General features: G+C 39.1%; 2 protein-coding genes across 4 annotated transcripts; both read left to right on the top strand.

Annotated features, from left to right (window-relative positions):
- Positions 1-102: 102 nt before the first annotated feature.
- Positions 103-10,283, top strand: map6b (microtubule-associated protein 6b). The gene is made up of 3 exons (XM_060888219.1): positions 103-1,027; positions 3,118-3,337; positions 8,926-10,283. Exons 1-3 carry the CDS (start codon positions 351-353, stop codon positions 9,130-9,132), a joined length of 1,104 nt encoding a protein of 367 aa, XP_060744202.1. The 5' UTR covers positions 103-350; the 3' UTR covers positions 9,133-10,283.
- A 2,879-nt stretch (positions 10,284-13,162) lies between these two features.
- Positions 13,163-22,060, top strand: zgc:112083 (uncharacterized protein LOC550461 homolog). 3 transcript variants are annotated; one of them, XM_060887775.1, is made up of 10 exons: positions 13,163-13,310; positions 13,697-13,853; positions 15,644-15,870; positions 16,139-16,250; positions 16,351-16,503; positions 17,017-17,091; positions 17,551-17,671; positions 17,776-17,914; positions 18,020-18,147; positions 21,253-22,055. In XM_060887775.1, exons 2-10 carry the CDS (start codon positions 13,703-13,705, stop codon positions 21,653-21,655), a joined length of 1,509 nt encoding a protein of 502 aa, XP_060743758.1. In that variant the 5' UTR covers positions 13,163-13,310; positions 13,697-13,702; the 3' UTR covers positions 21,656-22,055. The 3 variants fall into 3 exon arrangements, with proteins under 3 accessions (XP_060743758.1, XP_060743759.1, XP_060743760.1); XM_060887776.1 differs by lacking the exon at positions 13,163-13,310 and adding an exon at positions 13,334-13,496 and having other exon boundaries at positions 13,673-13,853; XM_060887777.1 differs by lacking the exon at positions 13,163-13,310 and having other exon boundaries at positions 13,660-13,853; positions 18,023-18,147; positions 21,253-22,060.
- The last annotated feature ends 8 nt before the right edge of the window (positions 22,061-22,068 follow it).

Below are 22,068 nucleotides of genomic sequence, written 5' to 3'. Positions count from 1 at the left end.
GTGGTTAAATTGGGGGCGTGGCCTGTGGATGCTGCTGTCCAGCCGCAGCCGTCTGCAGGTGACGGGCGATTTTACGCAGCAATCCTCCACAACCAGGCGGGGCCGCGCTCACACTCATCAGGCCTTCAAAACTAATATTTGGGGTTATTTTTTCTGCGAAGAGGTTAGGGGTAATTTAAAAGAAAACTATTTTGGATTGGAACACCACTGCAGGATTTTGTGGACTTCGCCTTCTGAGCGTAAATCCATCACAAGAGGAAAAGTCGCGCTTTTATCCGTTTAAAGGGGAGCGGGTGAAAACCCGTTGCCTCATTTTTCCTGGTTATAAATCGCTGCTGCAGGTCTTCGGCATGGCGTGGCCTTGCATCACTCGCGCCTGCTGCATCAACCGCTTCTGGAGCGAACTGGATAAGGCGGACATCGCTGTGCCCCTCGTCTTTACCAAGTACTCGGACGTGGCCGAGGTGCGGCATCTCCATCCGCAACCGGGCCCGTTAGCGCAAGCCCATCATCCTAGCGCGGTCGCCATAGAAACAGAACCCGCCCACACCGCGCCACAAGAGTCGGCTGCAGCATCAGCATCTTCAGCAGCGCGCGGATCGTCCGTCACGCGCCAGGACTTCAAAGCGTGGACAGTCAAACCGGAACCGAGCTGCAAACCCAAAAATGAGTACCGCCCGTGTCAGACACCGTTCAATAATGAGACGCAGTACCAGAAAGATTATAAACCGTGGCCTGTTCAGAAACGCGGCGATCATCCCTGGATCCCCAAAATCGACAGCAAAAGCCAGAAGCCCGAGCACATGACCGCAGAACCGGACACAGGCGTGGAGAAGTGCGAGATCGAGGAGAGAGTAAAAGAGAAGGAAGATGCAAAGGAGGAAAAGAAGAGACCGGTGAAGAAAGAGAAGGATGCTGAGACTGGAGAGAAGAAGAAAGAGCAAAGAGCAGGATCCAGAGGAAGGTCAGCTGCAGATGCTCTGAACAGGCAGATCAAGCAGGAGGGAACCTCCGGAAGTTCATACAGGTAAAAGCTGACTGCAAAGGTTCTCTGAATAGTTTTACTCTACATCACTACTGTATCGTTTTTATAAATCTAATTAAAAATTGATTAACTAACAGTATACAACACTTATACACCTCTTTCACATACACTTCACACTATGATTATAAGGCTGTGCCCATTGCACAAGGCTCCACTGTGCACAAACCTGTGAGGCTCTCTGCTCTAAGTTGAAGGACCATTGCATGTGTGTGAAGCAACTTAAGTTTTTAAGAATAGTAGAAGACCAAAACTGCTTTAAGCGCACAGGAGATGGGATTGTGTAGCAGTGTTAGAGATTCTGACAGCACTATGCAAATGAGTATTATTTCTTGTAAAAGAAAAATATTATTATAATATTCGCATATTATTTCACTTTACATACTTTCAGCTATTCTAATCATTTTCTAGGATGTATAATTTTTCAATTACTATTTACAGTCAGTACAACATGAAAACCTGAGATTCTATTCTACCCCTACATCAGTGGTTTAAATGGCATTAAGGTTCAGTCTGTTGTAATATTTAGTACAGACTATCAGACTATCACAGCTGAAAAATGACTAAATACTAAATGACTAAAATATACTAACTACTACTTTTAAAATATATATTATGACATAAAACAGTTTTGACTGCATATTTGACTACAGTTTCGACTGCCTTGTGCACAGTATGTACGCTAGGGCTGGGCGATATGGCTGAAAACTGTATCACGATATCAGTGTTTCATATCGGTCGATATCAATAATTATTGATATTTTTTATGACCCATTTAAAATAAGGACCAGGAGAAAAATATATAACCTTTAAACATTTTTATTTTAAATGTTTAAAGGTTATATATTTTTCTCCTGGTCCTTATTTTAAATGGGTCATAAAAAATATCAATAATTATTGATATTCTTTATGATTTTTTATAATTATTGATATTTTTTCCAGCAGAACACTTAACAATTATCTCTTAACATTTAAGGTGCAAAATGAAAGAAAATGTAAGAAATGCATTAAAGTGTAATAAAATTGTGCAAAGTTTTAAATATAAACAGAGAAACCTGAGAATTTAGTGCAAGTTTAGTGCTATTGCATAATTTGCAGACGACATAATATCCAAAAAACTGCCATACTGGCGAGCTGACTTTTCCTCTTTTATTTACAATTTCCTCACTGCTGCGCTCATTTTCAGTCTCCAGTTACTGAAGAGGAATCCAGCAGACCAGCACGAGACCACGATATGGCGCAACCAAACTTGATTATTGTTACATGATTGGCTGTTAGTGTCACTCCAGCATTCACTATATTATAGGGGTTTCGTTACCATGCTGTAAAGTGGGCGTGTTTATGGAGGTCTTGGAAAAATGCCCTTTTTCAAAAAAACGTATACCTACGTACAGGTAGATTTTATATTTAATATCTATTATGCTTTATTATCTTACAGTTAAGCTATTTTATGAAACAAATAAACAACCAAAAACTACGGTTAGGGTTAGGGTTATGGTTAGATTATCAAATAGGCCACGCCTACCCGATGATGCAATATCTGTTACGCTGTTCTGAAATCCCTGGAAATAAGTGCATCCCTGTGTCACTCCCTATGTTGCTGGGTTACCAGAGAGTGAGTGTCTTTGTTAATGCAACCAATCTTGCTTCGCAACCTCTGTTTTCTTCTGACGAAGAATAAAAAATATTGAACGTTTTATCGAACACGTTTTTTATCGATATCGATCTATCGCGATACATATCGTTATCGTTTTATCGCCCAGCCCTAATGTAAGCCTGTTTTAGTAAATAGAAACCAGTGTACTGTCTCAAAATACTACATCAGATTTGTCACTCCTGTACTTCAGGAAGCTCTTGTGATGAAATATCACATACTAATGGAAAGAAAGGAAGCAGTCAGAAATATGAGGTACATAAAACACAATACCAAAACAAGTTTACATGTTATTTTTGTGTCAAGCTCTCTCAAGCTCTCCTCTGTCTCAAAGTCTGCAACAATTGTTCTTGATCTTATTGCAATGTTTCTGGGAAGTCAAAGTCAGAAAATGTACAGCGAATACGATGCTTTTTTTCAGGATGGAATTCAAGGCGTACACTGATGTAAAGCCTGTAAAACCGATCAAAGCCAAGTCACAGTACAAATTGTCAATGGAGGAGAAGGCTAATCTGGAGACGAGCTACAGCGCCACTTATAAAGGAGAACAGTCAAAACCAGAGGCTGCAGATAACAAACTGCTGGAGCGCCGAAGGATACGCAGCCTGTACAATGAGCCCAGCATGAAAGAATCCAGCAAGGTATGCAAGTAGTACAGTGCAGTCAGTCCAACATTAAGGACACCTTTAATAGCTTCTGCAAATAGGTTGTTTACTAAGTATAATCAAATAACTCTACTTCTAAGTCACAATATTGAATATAGACACAAATCCAGGTGGGCATTTTACTTTGAGTAAATATTTGTTTTGAGATTCATTGATAGGATGTCTAAATCTCCAGACTGGGCTAGAAAGAAATTAGCCCCAGCCACAGTCCTTCACACCGTACTGTGCATTTTCCTTATGAACCTAATTGGTGCTTGTTCCACAGTGGTAAAATCTATTCTGATTTTAGCCTTTTGTCAACAAGAATTTGACACTAAGACACAAAGAAATGTCAAAGCTAAGAGTGAAAGCATATATTTATATATATACTAATGGTAAAAGTTTGTGGACACCTGACCATCACACCCATATACACTTTTTGATCATCCCACTGTTGTAATAACCTCCACCGATTCCAGGAAGGCTTTCCACTAGACTTTGGAGCATGGCTGTGGGGTTTTCCTGTTGATCCCATGTGTACTTTGGGGTTGAGGTCAGGACACTGGAGATTTTCTACTCCAACCTTGGCAAGCCATAATTTCATGGACCTTGCTTTGTGCACAGGGGCATTGTCATGATGGAACATGTATAGGATTAGCCTCCGAGGCACAAAGATATCTTATACAATTGTGTGTGTTTCCAGACTTGCAGTAATAATAATAATTATAATAATACATTTTATTTAAAGGCGCCTTTCTGAACACTCAAGATCACCGTACAAAAAACAACAAAGACAATCAAAAAATCACAAGCAGTGACAGTTTGGGGAAGAAACACACATGGGTGTCATTGTCCACAAAACTTTGGCCATATAGTATATATTTTTTGAGATTGGGGTTTTATACCTGTTAGCCTATTTATACTAGCCAGCCCTGACTCAAAATTACATATGTACTGAATTTTATTATTGCGTAATTAAACCATATAAAGTTAGTTCAAGCCATTTGCTGAGTGTAGGGCTGCTACAGGTTCTGTGCCAAAACTAATTCTGTAAAGGAGATTTATATCTCTGTTAGATTCTTTCTGATTTAGTTATAGTTTTATTAATACTGTTGTGCAAAGCTTACCATATTTAGTAATTAAGATTTATCAAATACAGTAGATATAAAAAGTCTATATAACCTGCAGAAATATCTGTCAAGTGCTGGGCAATTCCTACAGCAACAATCTCTAGTATCCTTTACATATCTAGGCCATGAGGTAAGCTAGAAGAAAGCCCTGTCTCACAAAAATAAAAACAATCCAAGCCCACCTAAATATTACAGTCAGCTCCAGAATTATTGCATGGACAGCCCAGCCCTTGCTATCCCTAACCACAGATTTAAACAAAAATGTGTCAAAAAGTATAAGAATAATTGTGAAAAATGTTGTAGACATGTTTGGCAAGACCGCATGGTAAATCATATAGCATCATGCTATATATACTGTATATGGATCCTTCACCTGGGAATCATCGATATTTCTAAATACCAAACTATTTTGGCACAAAACCTGTAGGCCTCTGTTAGACAGCTGATGATGAAGCAAAAATGTATACACACTTATGCACTAACAGTGATGTATAGAATTTTAAATTGATTGTATATAATTATTACTATCTAGGTGTGAAATTGTGTAATGCACATACAGGTACAGTAGATCTGATATATGTGTGTAGTTGTATTTATGCAGCCCATCTTTTCATCCTCATAGGGCTGTTCAGACAGTGACAGACGTTCTGTTGTAAGTCTGTTCTAGTCAGGTGTGGTTTTTTAAAAAATATTTTATACACAAAGCATGGAGGACATGAAGCATCTCAGCCCAGCACACCGACACCACGGCTGAGATGATTAGACCTTTCTCACTGTCGGTCAAATTCAATCCCTCCGCAAGTTAGACAGCCCAAAACTGGCTAATCATGTGACTAAATATCTCACAGATTTATACACAAAACTGCAAGTACAGGCTGATGAATAGTCAGTTTATTCCGTCCTTGGTGAATGGATAGATAGGTTGATCTTTCTAATACTAAGTGGTTGGATGAATGTATGAATGGAAAGTGTACAGATGGAAGGTTTTAGCAGTAGTCATGTGTGCTGTTAAATTTGATTGAAATGAATATCAGCAGTCATGCGGGAGGATTGAATGCACACATTCCGAATGCTCAGCTTTACAATGAAAAGGCCACTCCTTTATTTGCACGTCACCAAAATGAAATTCACTATGAATGGGCCCTATTTTTCCACTTTTAATGCAAATGAATAGCGCAATAATTAATTAAGCACATTCACAAAACTTTCATAATGCACATCTTTAAAAAATTAATTATTTATATATAATTATTTATGTATTTACTCCTTTTCATCAGTACCTCTGTAGTGGTTAATTCATACTTACAGATGTTATCCTGCAGTTTTTCATCTTAGATTTTACATGACACATGCAGTGCAGCCATTTTTGTCTCTTGGGACAAAAATGCCATCTGCAAATGCATGTTGAAATAGGGCTTCTTACTCAGATGACTGCCATATCTTCACTAACAAGAGAATAACAAATCAGAATGAAACAATTCTGAATGAACTATTCTGTGTGGATATTTGTGTTTATTCCACATTTACAGTTAATCACAGAAATATTGGTACCCTTGGTAAAGATGGGTAAAAATGTTCAGGAAAATAGTTTTTCTGCTTAATTAGCTAAACAATTTATTCATTCCTTTATTTATTTTCCTTTTACCCTTCTGGGTTGGCCAGCAAGCTAATATGGTCAGCCTGGACTACTCTAACCCCACCCACAGATTCTAGCTTTTTCTGGGCATTCACAGACATTCATTCATCCATTGTCTAGACTGCTTATAATACTGGGTCGCAGGGAACCTGGAGCCAATGCCAGGAGATTTGGGGCATAAGTCAGGGTACACCCTGGACAGGTTGCCAGTCTATCGCAGGGCACAATTGCACACACAATTGCATACACACTCACACATTACAAACAATTTAGAGATGCCAATCAGCCTTCAATTCATTTATTTGAACTGTGGGAGAAAACTGGTGTACCTGGAGGAAATCCATGAGGCACAGGGAGAACATGTAAAGTCCACACACAATCAAACCTCCAACCCTGAAGTGTGGGGAAAACGTACTATCCACTAATCCACAGTGCCCCCCTGGATTCACAGACTTTCAAAAGCCAATTCTGAGATATTTTCTGGCTGCTGGGTCTGCACCATGGTCTCCAGCCCCTGGGACACGTATGATCTTTAGAAGGTGTCTGAACCAACTCAACAATCTTCTCTTGATTTGAAGTGCAGCTCTATTTGTAGCCTCTCACATTTACTGATCTCCTCAAACTATCACAGAGAGTAAACCCAGCAACTGTCTGAATTCACATTGTTCAGTCACTACACGCAGCTCAAGGTGAGAATAGAAATGTAGATTAATAAGACATTATTGGGTCAACGGTTTGACACAACTGAAGAGTGTTTGTGGGGATCCAAGATGGAGCCATCCATGGCCACAGCCAAGGTGGCCTGGTGGGAAAGGAAGTACAAGCTCTCAATTTTGTCAAACAGAGTGACTGGCATATGTGAGCTCAGGTGTGTGGAATAGGGCAGATCGTGCTTTCTTCTGAATGTGCCCTGCCATGAGCAGCAGGTAGAAATCATACAGGAAGCTAGCTTTTTTAAGGAAGTATGTAATAGCAGTTGGCTAGCATCCAGGAGGAAGCATGTGTTAGCCTTTACCTTTCCTAGTGGGTAGTTTTAAAACCGGCCCATTTTTCCACATTGTTCTTCTGTTTCCTTCAGAACCGTGGCATAGACTTGTCTGGGGAGGCTGAGGGGTGAGATTCCCCTATATGTGCAACACACCCTCCAATCCCTGTAATAAGATCTTCATGCAACACTAAAGAAGCAAGTGTAGACCGGAGCTTTCTAATACTGCCCCATGAAGGGAATGCAGGGATTTTCTTAAAGTGAAAGAACCCCCCCCGAACTCTCCTGAATTCTCCTGAACGAATGGTCAGAGCATCTTTCGGCCCAGCCCAAAGTCGATTTACGTAACTTGTCTCTTCCAACTCAAGCTTATCAAGCTCAAGCTTTCATTTCTGTAACTGTTTTTGCTGAGATCCTTTATGAACACTAGTCAAAAAGCCTTCTTCATCAGCTTGATGGTTTTTTCAGCACTGGTGTCCATTGGTGTGTCCTAAGGATGCCCATAAAATTTTTAGATTGTCCTGATGTCAGTAACTTTATTCTGCACACTCTTGCTTCAATTAAAGTTCCATCAGATAATAAATTCATAAAATCCCAGTGGTCTCTCTTCTGTGAACATAAATCTGACCTGCTCTGTTCAGTTAGGATAAAAAAGGTTTATTGACAGCAAACTCTCAGGGTAGATATAATGTAAAAAGGAGGTTGATTATACAGATAGGAACCTATTCACTATGGCTAGTTATAATGGAGTACCTGTGGTTTTACTCTCTTAATTAAGCTGCACTGAGACTAACTAGTTAGGATACATGGCACCATAATGTCCATGTATCCTAATAATAATGTCCATAATGTAACAAGAGATTGTAAATGAAACTCCACCTGCCTCTACCAGGACAATAATCCAAAATAATTTCCAAATCCATACAAATGATTTTTACAATGATCCATTACAGAATCAAGCTTTTGACATGACCATTCCAGTCCCGTGACCTGTACACCTATTTAAAACCTTTGAAGTGAAATGAAGAAGAGAGTCCAGAAGAGACGATAATGGAGCCGGGACTCTGGAGTATCTGGAGACATTCTGTAATGAGAAGTTGACTCAGATTCATTGCTCTGTATTCTCTAGTCTCATCAAACATTACAGGGGAAGACTTAGTCGCAAAGGAAGGTTGCACATAAAGTGCACGTAGTATTAAAAATAAGAAGCAAGGGTGACAATATTTGTAGCACATGTAGAATTGTTAAAATAACAAAACATATATTTTAGTGTGAGATATACAGCTAATTGAACACAAGATAGAGGTGTGTGCTGGGCTGTTATTAAAATCCCAATCCTACACATTCCCACTACTTTTGTTCACACCCAACTGTAATATTTTCTACTGAATTGAGTTGGTTCTACAAGAACAAAACAACAAAATCATTTACTGAATGAATGAACACAATCTTGTCTAATTTGCACTCATGTTAATAAACATTACTTTTCTTGGTCCCACAAACTTTCTGACCGCCTGCACCCACCCGCATGACAGTAATATATGCTTGCTCTGGTCCCATAGAATCCTAATCCCAATGCACACCTCTAACATGAAGACACTTTTATAACCCATTTTATCTTTACCAATTTTTACAGATTTTTTTCATGTATGTGATCACAATACATAAATAGATGTTTGTAAAGAAAAAACAAGCTGCTTGTATTTAATTTGGAAGTCATAATGCATGTAATATATTTATATTACTAGTGCAGTATGTGGTTAATAATTAAAGTAACACTCATGTCTTTGTGTTTAGAGCTAATGTGCTAAATATCTGAATTTTGTGCCTACAGTCAGAGAAGCCTGTCGCGTCCCACTCCAAACCCAAAAAGATGACAAGCCATAGTAAAACAGCAAGTAAAGCTAAAGCAAGGCCGAACACTGGCACCCAACCTGCCAAGAAGAAAAGCTCTGTGAGCAAGTTGGAGTTAAAGCCAGATGGAGGTGTCACCAAGAAAAGTAAAGAAATGATTAACAGACTGGCTGAGGGAAAAAAATAAATGCAATTCTGTGTGGATTTGGGTGAAAGTAGTCTGTGCTCTGCTGTTAGAAGACTCACTTTTATTTCAGCCCAATTTCAGTCTTTAGGCTTTCACGTATGGATTGTGGATTTGGATTTGACAGCTTGCTTTGCCTTGAATGTGGCATCACTGCATAATTCACACCAATCTTTTTACACAAGCCTTAAGCTTTACTGCATGAAATTTGCCCTTACCATAAATGTTTGATTAGCAGTGTACTATAAGAAATTTGTAGTTATTACCATTGGGCTTTAATCACGTAATATTTATACAAACACTTATTACATACCCCAACTGGATTTAAATCATATATAATATGTACTGATAAGAGGTATTCATTAATTTGCACATATATCTGGCTCCTAGCATCTTCCAAGCATCCCACTAACTAATTATTAAAATGGTATTGCAAATACATCGACAAACACTAACAACGAGCCAGATTTCTAGAATCTTTTATCACACGATAAAATTATTAGTGCATGAATTTCCACAGTCATAATTCATTGTCCAGTGCACTGCTTTTTCATCATGTCATCAAAACTGCTGCTGAAACATTAAGAAATCATTATGAAATCTTTCCGTATATACATGAAAACTAAAGAAATGATTGTTATAAAATACAGACACCACCTATCAGTCTGAAGAATGTGAGTGTCACCCAGCCTCGCTGTGTTTTTGTGTTCTTGTAGCATCAAACCCGAACTCTTTCAAACTGAAATTTTCAAAAGTGTCGACATACCAGTGTGATCTGCTGTGTGCTGTGTAATGAGAAATAAACAACTCTTTTAGGCTTAAAGTTACCTGCTATAACCTCATTACTGTTTGGTCTTTTTAAGGAATATGATGTTTGAAGCCATTTTTGTTAAAATTGCCAATAAAAATGGTGGAAAGAGTCTTGCAGGAGGATGCATGGCTTTGGTATGCCTCTTTAATTTTTGATAACCGTTGTTTTGTCATTATCATCCCAGCCATGTAGGTCACAAGATGGGAGAACCTGTAGACTTCATGGCGCACATTCTTTCACCATTCTTTAAACATGCTGTGTACACTTCACTGGGTGCTATCTTCAAGCTATGCTGTCCATTAGAGAATTTGGTGCCTGAACACACCACCTGATGCCACTGCAACTGCGATGTATTTGTATGTGTGATGTTCTTGTGGTGTTCGCTTGCCTTGAATAAAATCACTAAAGCAGTGTCTGTGATATATTGATTTATTTGATTTTAAATATACAAAGTGGATTCAGCCTTCCATCTCTCCATTTTAGTAATTGCTAATTGTGGTGATTTAAGATGAATAATAATCTACAAGGATATAGCTGAGTCATTGAAGATTAAGAACCCAGTACACCCAATAGCAGGTCTGAGATTTGAATTTATAACATTCATGTCTTAATACTGACTTAACATTCATTTCAACCTAAAATGAAATAAACCAAGGGTTATCTGTGAATATTAACACGTATATAATCAAGAGAGTAAACCGTGCACCAACAAGTGACAAGACTTCAAACAGGGGTAGGGCTTGTCTGGGGAGATGAGGCTTGGATGTTGCGGTGGGGGGGGGGGGGGGGTTGGGGGAGAAGAGGCTTTAGTGTTGCATGGGGGTAGGGCTTGTCTGGGGATAAGGGGCTTTGGTGTTGCATGGGGGTTAGGGCTTGTATGGGGAGAAGGGGCTTGGGTATGGCATAGAGAGGGGGGTGGGGGGAGAGAGAGGGGTAGGGCTTGTCTGGGGAGAAGAGGCTTGGGTGTGGCATAGAGGGGTGGAGTAGGGCTTGTCTGGGGAGAAGAGGCTTGGGCGTGCATAGAGAAGGGTGTAGGGGTGGTGGGGAGAAAAAGGAGGTAGGGCTTGTCTGGAGTGAAGAGGCTTGGGCATGGGATGGGGGAGAGGGGGTAGGGCGTGTCAGGGGAGAAGAGGCTTTGGTGTGGCATAGAGAGAGGGGGGGTTAGAGTGGGAGGGGGAGAGAAAGGGGTGGTAGGGGGGAAAGAGAGGGGATTAGGGCTTGTCTGGGGAGTAGAGACTTGGGCGTGGCATAGAGATGTGGAAGAGAGGGGGGAGGGGGTTGAGAGAGGGTGGGAGAGAGGGAGAGGGGTAGAAGGGGGAGAAGGGGAGAGAGAGAGATATTAACAAAACAGTTAAAACATACATGTATAAAAAGAAAGAATATATAATTTATACAAACTCATTAAATTGGTATATAAACCAAGGCAAAATCTATATCTAAAGGTCAGCAATCAAAACACTTGTATGTGGAGTCTATAATGTATAGTGTCTAGTTGGACTTGACTAGTTCTGTCGAAAAATAGAAGTGACATTAAAAACATGAGTAAGTCTGTAAAAGAATGACAATGTTGACATCTACAAATGAAAAATATTTGTTAGGGACATTACCTGTCCAAATGAACCCTTTCCTATTAAAGAGTCGATTTCATAACGGTCCATCCACTTCTCTCCATTCTTAACAATGTAATCAAAATTGTCATCATCATAGCCATCATTGAATACTTTCAATTAAATTCAGTTCTAATTAAACTTAGCTTCTAGTTTAAGGTTGACTAGACCAACTTATATTTTTTTTACACGGATTATTTCTAACAAGCAGATCCACTGCAATTTTTTTTATTTTTTATTTCTACTCATTAGGGCAGGGAAAAAGATGGTAATGAATTCTATCCTCTGACGTCTAAAATAATTGACATTTTTAATAATATATACCTCTTTAATATAGTATGCGCCTTCTGTGATGTTGAAAACGAGGACATCTTGTGGCCAGTTTGAATATTGCACTTCTGCATTTTATATAGATTTTTAACCAGTGAAATTCTAAAGGGTAAATCTGACAAATTAATTAAATTAATCATTAACTAATTCATTCATTCATCTTCTACCGAACTACCTCGGGTCACGGGGAGCCTGTGCCTATCTCAGGCGTCATCGGGCATCAAGGCAGGATACACCCTTGACGGAGTGCCAACCCATCACAGGGCACACACACACACACTCTCATTCACTCACGCAATCACACACTCACACACTACGGACAATTTTCCAGAGATGCCAATCAACCTACCATGCATGTCTTTGGACCGGGGGAGGAAACCGGAGTACCCGGAGGAAACCGAGGCACGGGGAGAACATGCAAACTCCACACACACAAGGTGGAGGCAGGAATCGAACCCCCAACCCTGGAGGTGTGAGGCGAACGTGCTAACCACTAAGCCACCGTGCCCCCTCATTAACTAATTATTTAAATTAATTTGTACTGACACATTAATTATTTAAAAATGAGCCACTTGATTGTTCTGTCCTTTATAGTCAGTGTGTGCGGTGTAGTGTCCTGCCTAGTATTTATTTTATTGTTACTGCACAGGCTATGTTCTTTTGCACTGATTTTGAACTTTTGTTGTTGATCTTTTGTACAATATTGGCTTTTTTTTAAATAATCTTAAACCTTTTGTACTATATTTCTTATGTTCTGTAAAGCTAAAAAATGTCCATAATTAACAGTGCTATACAAATAAAATAGAATTAAATTAAACCCATGATAAATGAAATAAAAATCAGCATAAAGTTTAGTCTAAAAGTAAATGTCCTGCACACAGCATTTTCCTGCTCTCACACACCTGATTCAAATATAACAGTAGGTGTGTTCAAGCAGGAAAAACATACCGCAGGACAGGCTTGGCATTTGATCTTCTGTGTGCGTATAACTAGCTTTTAACTTATTTAGATTTATTTATTTTTATTTAACTTATTTAAATTATTATTTAAACCCGCCATAAAAACAACAGAAGAAGAAGAAGAAAACGAAGAAGAAGAAGAAGCAGGGGACTCTTATTTTGTTTTTGTGCCTGATGACGCGATCAAACTGCGACGAAAAATCCGACCGTTTTCCAAATCGTTTGCGGCTGCCTATATTAGTGGACTATATGAGACAGCCAATGATAACGTATTTACTCAAAATAGTGCACTTCTTATCCAAATGTAGGGGAATTGAGATTCGGCCATTATCCCGCGCCCAAGTTCAGTTTTAAGGGATAATAGTGTACAGTAGATTTGAGTTGCTCTGTTCGGTTCATACTATCGAATACAATTTTAACAAAATCTTTGTAAAAATAAATAAATAAATAACATTTTACTTTAGCCCATGAACGGTAAGAATTGAATTTGATTAGTGCGCTAATATATGGTTCAGGTTGTTAGTTCAGCTCGTTGCATATATGTTTATGTTATATGCCTAGAACATCTTTGAGTTGTTGCCTCGTTACTAAGTTACCTCGTTACTAATATACCTCGTTACTAAGTTACCTCGTTACTAAGTTACCTCGTTACTAAGTTACCTCGTTACTGAGATACCTCGTTACTAAGATACCTTGTTACTAATATACCTCGTTACTAATATACCTCGTTACTAAGATACCTTGTTACTAATATACCTCGTGACTACTTTACTAAGTTACCTCGTGACTAAGTTACCAGGTGACTAAGTTACCACGTTACCAAGATACCTCGTTACTAAGTTACCTCGTTCCTTTTTTAGGTTAACATGGCAAAAAAAATAAACCTCTCCAACATGGTGATTACATGCGAGTGGTCATCGTGCACATTTAAGGGCCACAGTATGGAGGAGCTGAGTGATCACATGTCTGTACATTTGAAGGAGCATCTTGGGGATGGAGACACCATGGAAGAGCTGGGTAAGTCAATTAAAGTCAAGAAATGGTACAGAAATTGCGTCTTCGTAGGTAAACCTACCTTGGGAACGTACCTGGGTAAAGCTGGGGAAGTTGTGGCCTAATGGTTAGAGAGTTTGACTCGTAACCCTAAGGTTGTGGGTTCGAGTCTGGGGCTGGCCACGACTGAGGTGCCCTTGAGCAAGGGTATTAGTGATGTCATTAACGAATCAGGGGCATTTGGTTCTTACTGTTGAGTTGTTCTAACTGAGCTGCACAATGTTTATTTTACTGTCTACATCAACACATCCTCTTGATGTTCCATATGCAGGTGCATAGCTCTTGAAAAATGCGTTTTTATTGTCTTTTATTTATCAGTGCCCAGTTTCTGATCACAGCATCACAGATGTTTTGGCCGTGTGTGCCAACAACTTATTCGGTTTTGTAATCCGTAGGAGTCTCAGGTGTGTAGGGATTTCTACATGGTCCTTTTATACGGCAAAGTAAAACGCTGTCCACACGAAGCAAGCGTGTTTTTTACTTCATTCGCTAAATCATACACGACTAGAGTATAAAGCATAATAATCACTTCCCTACACCACTCGTTAAGGAGGAAAGTTCAGGAAAAAAAAGTGGAACAACCTGATAATTAGTTCCAGCAACACTTACATAAGTCTTTTTCTTCTGTACGCCAATTAAGTTCTAGTTTAACATAACAAAAAATAGTGTTATTGGTATTAGTTTATATTCACGTTGCTATGCGTTTGTCTGTTACAACTCCATGGAAAATTAATTTTATGCAAGATGTTGGCTGATAGTGTTGATTGTGTGATTGAGCAAACAGACCAGCAGCCTGAAAGATAAACAGATAAAGCCGGTGATATTGTTGTTAATGTAATCAGCACATGCCGAGCAATCAGCTAAGACATTTTTTACAGGTTTCTTATATTTTCAACCCATATATTACATCATGCTGTCTTACATTTTAGATCAGATCAGTTAGCTGTTATTGTGGTGTTCCTTGTAGCATTAAGTTTAATGTCTTTAAGAATGCATCATTAACCAGATTACATCCTTTATGAGCACAGAATTAGTGTGTTAGTGGCTGCAGGTTTTTTATGCATCACATTTTGCCACTTTTACTTAACAATTCAGTTCAGTTCAATTTTATTTGTATACCACTTTAAACAGTGAACAATCAAAAGACTCATTCAGAGACTAATTCAAAGGTGCAAAGGTTATTTCTTACAAATAACCTGAAGAAATGTGGAACACATTTAACAAAGCATTTAAGTTGTGGCCTCAGTAAAAGTGTAGAAAGTGTTGTTGAGAGGATTTCCTGTATTTTTGTGTCGAGCTGCCTCATGTAAGTCATGTTATAGACTTCATCTATAGACTTCGTCTTCATGCTGCTGTGGATCATGGACATGAAGCTTCATGATCGTGGGAAGGAATCATCCAAATATTGAATAGAACTTAGCATTAGAGGCCTAATTAAAAAAAAAAAGTTGATATGGAAAATAAATTTTGTACATTGTTGCTTCTTTTTCTCAAGAAAAGGAGTAGATTTTTACAACTGATTCATCACAGGTCTCATGCTGTTATAGTTACACTCTGATTACATGTGAAGCGCTGCATTAGCAAGATGCTTGCTATAGGTATTGCGTTTTTCATTTAAGAACTTAAATAAAAAGCAATATTCTACCCTCTGGTTTTTCTCCCATTGTTTTCTACATATCATGGCTTCAGGTGAGAAGTTGTTGATGTTCTTGGCCAGAAAAATCTCAAAACGCATGGTCTTTTTTCTCTTTCAGATGATTATCAGTGTTTGTGGCAGGGCTGTGAGTTCCTTGCTATGGGAAGTCCTAATGAGCTCATTGCCCATGCACACTTCCATAACTTCCACAGCAAACTGAAGTTCATCGGGACTCAACTGCTCCAGTCCCATCCTGAGCTTCCGAGCTGCTCTCAGGATCTGCACAGCAACAACCTGGTCACAGACATCTCTGAAGGCTTCGTGTGTCAGTGGGAACACTGTGATGTTAGTATGAGCTAAATTTTCATTAGTTCAATTTTATTTCTATAGAGCAGCGGATGTTGTCGCAAAGGAGCTGTACTGGAATGTAAAAACTCAGAATCAAAATGATGAAGATTAATATTTAATTTATTCCTATTGAGCAAGACAGGGGCATCAGTGGCGAGGAGAAAACTCCCTGAGACGATATGAGGAAGACAAAACCGGAACTCAAAACTCATTAAGAAAAAAGTAGAGGTGGTTACGTACTCAAGCAAATTGTCTCTTTCTGCAGAGTTCTTTTAACAATCCCGAGTGGTTTTATCGCCATGTGGACATGCATGCTCACTGCACGGAGTTACAGCCGCTTCCCGATCAACAGCAGGCTCTCTTCTGCAGCTGGAAAGGTAACATGCATGTATCAGACAGGGAAATATCAGCAGAAGATCGTGTTGTTTTATTATATTTGCTTTCTTCTTAAGTTAACTGAGGCTTGGTACGTTTCAGGCTGTGACGCCTTCTTTAAGATCAAGTATCGGCTGCGCGAGCACCTACGCAGTCACACTCAGGAGCGTCTGGTGGCCTGTCCAACCTGTGGCTGCATGTTCTCCAGCAACACCAAGTTCTTTGATCACATTCAAAGACAAGCTGAGCCAGAGGGTCAGTAATTACAAGCATACTATACCGTTCCACAACTAGGTACAAATTAAGCCTCATAACTCTTTAAAATGTCGTTGATTTTTTTCTCCAGAAAATATCAACCTGAGCAACGAGCTTGTCCTTTTCAAAAACAGCTTGTGTGTAAATTTCACAACATTAGTTTAGAAATAAGAGAGAGAAATAATAATTTATTTTTTCTTCTTCCCATGATCTTCAGAAAATCCTCTAGAATATTCCAGATTTTATTGGCTTGAGAGCCTTCTACGGAGCTAATATTACATTTTTCATAGTTTCTAATCAATGAGTGAAATGTTAGTTAAGGTAAATATAACAAGTTGTTGTTTTAATGATTCTATTCCAAGGTAACATGAAGTTCTGAGAGTTATATAAAAGACAGCGAGTGCAATGTTATTTATCTGAAACATGCACAGATATTGTTGAAGTCCACTCTGACAGTTTGAATGTTAATTTGATGTTAATGTGCTGGTTGCTCAATAACGTTTTCTGTTTCAGATTCTCTTACGTGTGCCCATTGCGATAAAGGCTTTGCTAATGAAAGACTGCTGAGAGACCACGTACGGCAGCACGGTGTGTTCATCTTCAGAGCATGTTAGCCGTTAGAATCCAAAACGTGATATAAACTTTCTCGGCGATCAAAGTAATAGTATATAGACATATGGGGTTGTGGTAGAAATACGGTATTACAGACCTCGAGATTAAACAACTGAGCTTTGAGTCTGGAGAATTAATATGATGATTGAACATGGCAAGACAGTGCACGCTTAATAAGTACTCAAATAGACAACACTGAGGATGTAATTATCTCCTGCTGTTATTATAGTCTCCTTGGTGTTGCCGGAGTGTTTTGTAATTATATGTAAGTGTTATGTTTCCTGTCTGTGTAACAATAGGCAAAAATGCTAAATTGTTAGTTCAGAACCAGAAATGAGAACCACTGTATCAAAACATTTCAATGGGCATGCATTGTGTGAGCCTTTGTCCTTTTATTTATTTCCTTTTTTTTCTCCCCATTTTTTTTTTTTAAAGTGAATCACATAAAATGCCCACTCTGTGACATGACGTGTACATCCCTCTCTACCCTGAAGATCCACATCAAATTTCGCCATTGTGACGAGCGCCCTTTCCCCTGTGACTTCTGTGAGAGCAGGTAGCCTGATTATGTTCATCTTATTCCCACACCTTCTATTTTTTTACCCTGTAAACCTATAAAAACAACAGGACTGGAGTGGATATTTTACTTTTGCTCTTCAGCTTCAAGAATCAGCATGATCTGAGGAAGCACATGGAGACCCACAACGAAGGAGCGGCGTACCACTGCACGGTAGAGGGATGCGGGTACTCTTCTCGCATGGCTCACACCATGAAACAGCATTATAAAAGAGTACACGAGGTTAGCCAGCTGGGGGCACCATAATCACACACACAAAACATTTTTCTGCCATTTCACATCTCAAGACGTTTGGATTTTAAACACGGTGTGTTATTACTGTTCCAGCAGGGGAACATGGTGTCCAGGTATAAATGTCATCTGTGTGACAAGAACTTTTCATGGTGTTACACTCTGACCCTTCACTTGAGAAAGAAACATCAGCTCAAATGGCCATCAGGACATTCCCGCTTCAGGTATGTCATTTGCTTCAGTTGTTTGTATAGTATAAAGTATAGTATAGTAAAAATTTATGAAAGTACAGGTCCATAAAATCCTTCAGACAAATAACTAACCTGACAGAATGGAGACAACAGTTACCCTTTAACGCTTTACCATTAATGATTCATTGACGGCTATAAATAATGCAATTTGAATCGGCTATATTTAGTTTTATAGTGGCACATCACCACCACCACCACAACCACCACCAAAGATGAGGCATTAGTTTTGAACGTGATTCAGGGAGAATGAAATCATACCTCTCAGTCCATTCACATTTAAATATACTGTTTTTTTGTTGATTATTTTTTTTTAATAAGTCATGTAATCAGTTTGATATGACCAAAGTCCAACTCAGTAAAACAGTCTGTGAAAACGTTCCTCTTTCTGACTTCATGTCTCGAGCCCAGTGGCTGAAGTTTTGCAGTTTTGAAACATAAATTTAGTTGTATTGAAAGCTGCTACCTTAACTGTGTTTGCTCAGTAGGTCAAAATTGGAGCCAAAGCATAAGCAGTACACAACGCTAATCAGACACTAGGTCCTACTCTTAGCTAACAAGTTGGTCATTCTTTTTTATACTGGGAGCACACATGAGCAAAGTACAAAGTTATTAATATATAAAATGGTAAATTCCAAGCAAGTAATCTTTCTTTTTTTTTTTTTTTTATGTTGTCTTTGACTGAATAAGCTCCTGTCTGCTAGCTAGCTAGCTGACGTAACTGATGTATTGTGACAAATATACTGGTAAACATTTCCCCTCATTTCTGCTGGTCTCCATGTTTTAGTAGTTTATTTGTTTTAGCTCTAAGCAGAAGGTTACCCATTTGAATAGAGAAGTGCTCTTTTATACAGTGTTAATTCTGTCTGCGGTGTTGGTTTAAAAAGGAGAGACTTGGTCATTTTACCAAGCTACTTCAAGCATGAGATAAGGACACACAGTAAATCATAGATCGTTATCTTGTGTTTAACTGCCTTGGTTTATGCGATTTCACTTGTGTAGAACATGGATTCCTAGTAAATAGCAATAATAAGCTACAGGGCTCTCAAGTTTTGAAGACAGGCAAGAGTGGGAACCTCCACCCCCCCCATCGAAAATACCCTCTCTAATGCATGTTTTTTTCATTGGTTGTTGCGTTAAATCTTACCCAGAAACAATAGTATCTGATTGGCAACAATCAGTAGTTTCTGATTGTAGCCTCTTTTTTTGATTGGCTGATAAGTGCCAGGCTCGGCTAAGAGCTCCAGGGGAGACGCGCTTGATTCCTGCCGGTTCCATAGAGGCAGCAGTGCGGACAGATACATTTTGGGGGCTGCGGCATATCAAATGTATGATAAATAGTCAAAAAGTTTTTCTGCGTGAGAAATACAATGTGTGGCGAGAGAGCGTGACAAAAGACCAAAATGCGTGACTGTCACTCTTAATGCATGATACTTGACAGCCCTGAAGCTAGCTAGCACATCAAAAAGAGCAAGATACTGAAAACTACAAGGACCTTCTCACTGAGGGTCTGTTAGAACAGTATACAACAGAACAAGACAATGCTTTGCTACAGAGCTCTCAAGAGATTCAGAACCTTCTTGGAAAAATAACTGAGACAAATCGATTCATGTAAGTAATTTGTGGGGTTGTAACTTGAAATACATTTGGGTCATTCTCAGTTCACTTACTGGAGAATGGGTGGAGTTAAAATTATATTGCACTTAGCCACTAGAGGGCGTCAAAGACACTTTGCCTTCACTTGTTATGCCGTTCATATTCACTCACCACCAACGTTGTTAGGAACACCTGTGCACCTGCAGGTTTATTCAGATAACCAATCAGCCAATCATGTGTCAGCGGCACAGTGCATAAAATCATGTTGATACAGCTGAAAAGCTTCAGTTACTGTTCACATCAATCATCAGAATGGGGGAAAAAAGTGATCTCCGTGACAAACTGGCAACTGTGGCATGATTGTCGGTGCCAGATGGGCTGGTTTGAATTTTTCAGAAACTGCTGACTGGTGATCTCCTGAGATTTTTACACACAACAGTCTCTAGAGTTTACACAGAATGGTGCAAAGGAAAAAAGAAACTTTGAGTGAGCAACAGTATTGTGGGTGGAATTATATATAACATTTTACAATTGTGCTGAGAAGAGTAGTATCTCAACATGCACAACATCAGAACCTGCAGTGCATGGCAGATAAGAACAAGCATCTGTGACTAATATGGGCACACACTTGCCGAATCTGGGGGGAAAAAAATCACCTTGTCTTTTGCTGTTTTTTTTTTTAATGAGACTCTGTTCATGATGGCCTCAGATTCCTGTTCTTGGCTGGTAGGAGTGGGCCATGATGTGGTCTTCTGTTGTTGTAACCCATCTACCTCAGGTTTGATTTGTAGCATGTTCTGAGATGCTTTTCTGCTCACCATGGTTGAAAAAAAGACCTTATGGAGAGTTATTATAGAATTCTGATCATTCTCCTCTGATCCCTCTCATCGATAAAGTGTTTCAGCCTGCAAAGTTTTCACACACAGGATGCATTTTGTTTCTTGCGCCATCATCCAGAGACCGCTGTGGGTGAACATTCCAAGAGATCAGCAGTTTGTGAAATACTCAACCATCAACAACAATTTTTTTTCCCCCTCACTCTGATGTGAAGATTAACTGAAGCTCTTGAGCTGTAGCTACACGATTTTATGAATTGCATTGTTGCCACATCTATACACACACATTTATCTATATATGTATAGATGGATATTTATCAATATCGATACTTGTTGCTTTAGCCCTATAGCTATCTTTGTTCTGATGAGTTTACATAAACATATTAGATAATAAGCCGATAATACAAAATGGTCTTTTTTTTTTTCTCTCTCCCAAAATGTTCATCAGCTCTGATACAATGTTTTTCAATACTTTACTGTATTCCGGACCTGGTCTGCATCTGATGATTCCTTGTTTACTGTATATACAATTTAGATATATTAGAAATATTATATAAAGAATACCCATTGCAGTGTTGTCATTTTTATATAGTAATAAATCGTATATTCATGTCCTGTATTTGACTAAATATCTCTTTATGATGAGCAGGTATAAAGAAGATGAGGACGGCTACCTGCGCCTGAACATGGTGCGCTTTGAGACTGTTGAGGTAACAGAAGAGCTAATAAAGAACATGGCAGAAAAACGCACACCTCGCAAGCTCTCGGGCTCGACTTCTCAGACTAAGAGACCAGCGCTACAGGCAGAAAGCATGAACGATGTTCCAACACAGTCTTCCTACCCCTCGTCTTCATCCTCCTCCTCTTCCATGACGGTGCTTATGAACGACAACGACAGTGCGGTAAAGGACAGAGCACCAGTGTACTGTATATTGAGCACAGTGACGGAGATGAACAGGGATCAAGAGAACACGTCAGACTCAGGGATGGAGTCAGGGGCAGTGAGAGCTCTGGCGGCTGTAGCTCGAGGGCTGGGTATGGATGTAGTGTGAGGAGATGTTACATCCACAAATCACTGCAAACCACCATTACTGTTGTACTGCATCTAATTTAGTCTTACACAAGCAAAGCAAAATATTTGGGTTTTCTTAGCAGGTTAGCAACTTTAGGCTATTTAAAAGTTCCTCTTTAAATCGTTACAATTGATTTTATTATAATAAATTACTTTTTCCACTTGGGAATTTTTGTTTCTAATGCTGATTGTAGATTCAGATTGTTGACATCCATCTGCTTTTTAAATTGTTTTGCAGTTGTTTTAGATGACGCGTTGTATTTATGGGTTTTTACAGTGTTTATAATAGTTTTGAAAAAAAAAAATTGAACATGTAGTCGGTTTACATTAGCTGACAACACTATTTATTTATATTTATTTTGTATTGTAAATGTTGCACCAGTTGTCTAATGT

This window comes from Tachysurus vachellii, chromosome 15 (genome assembly GCF_030014155.1).
Source record: "Tachysurus vachellii isolate PV-2020 chromosome 15, HZAU_Pvac_v1, whole genome shotgun sequence".
Classification (NCBI taxonomy): domain Eukaryota; kingdom Metazoa; phylum Chordata; class Actinopteri; order Siluriformes; family Bagridae; genus Tachysurus; species Tachysurus vachellii.
The sequence above is the reverse complement of the archived record's forward strand: the minus strand, read 5'-3'. Positions and strand labels throughout refer to the sequence as shown.

What these genes read in the sequence shown, in the direction of transcription:
- map6b (XM_060888219.1), top strand. Translation starts at nt 351, where the DNA reads ATGGCGTGGCCTTGCATCACTCGCGCCTGCTGCATCAACCGCTTCTGG. An exon ending in ACCTCCGGAAGTTCATACAG is followed by an intron (nt 1,028 to 3,117) that starts GTAAAAGCTGAC and finishes GCTTTTTTTCAG; the next exon opens with GATGGAATTCAAGGCGTACA. An exon ending in GCATGAAAGAATCCAGCAAG is followed by an intron (nt 3,338 to 8,925) that starts GTATGCAAGTAG and finishes TTGTGCCTACAG; the next exon opens with TCAGAGAAGCCTGTCGCGTC.
- zgc:112083 (XM_060887775.1), top strand. Translation starts at nt 13,703, where the DNA reads ATGGCAAAAAAAATAAACCTCTCCAACATGGTGATTACATGCGAGTGG. An exon ending in AGACCACGTACGGCAGCACG is followed by an intron (nt 17,092 to 17,550) that starts GTGTGTTCATCT and finishes TTTTTTTTAAAG; the next exon opens with TGAATCACATAAAATGCCCA. An exon ending in ATTATAAAAGAGTACACGAG is followed by an intron (nt 17,915 to 18,019) that starts GTTAGCCAGCTG and finishes TTACTGTTCCAG; the next exon opens with CAGGGGAACATGGTGTCCAG.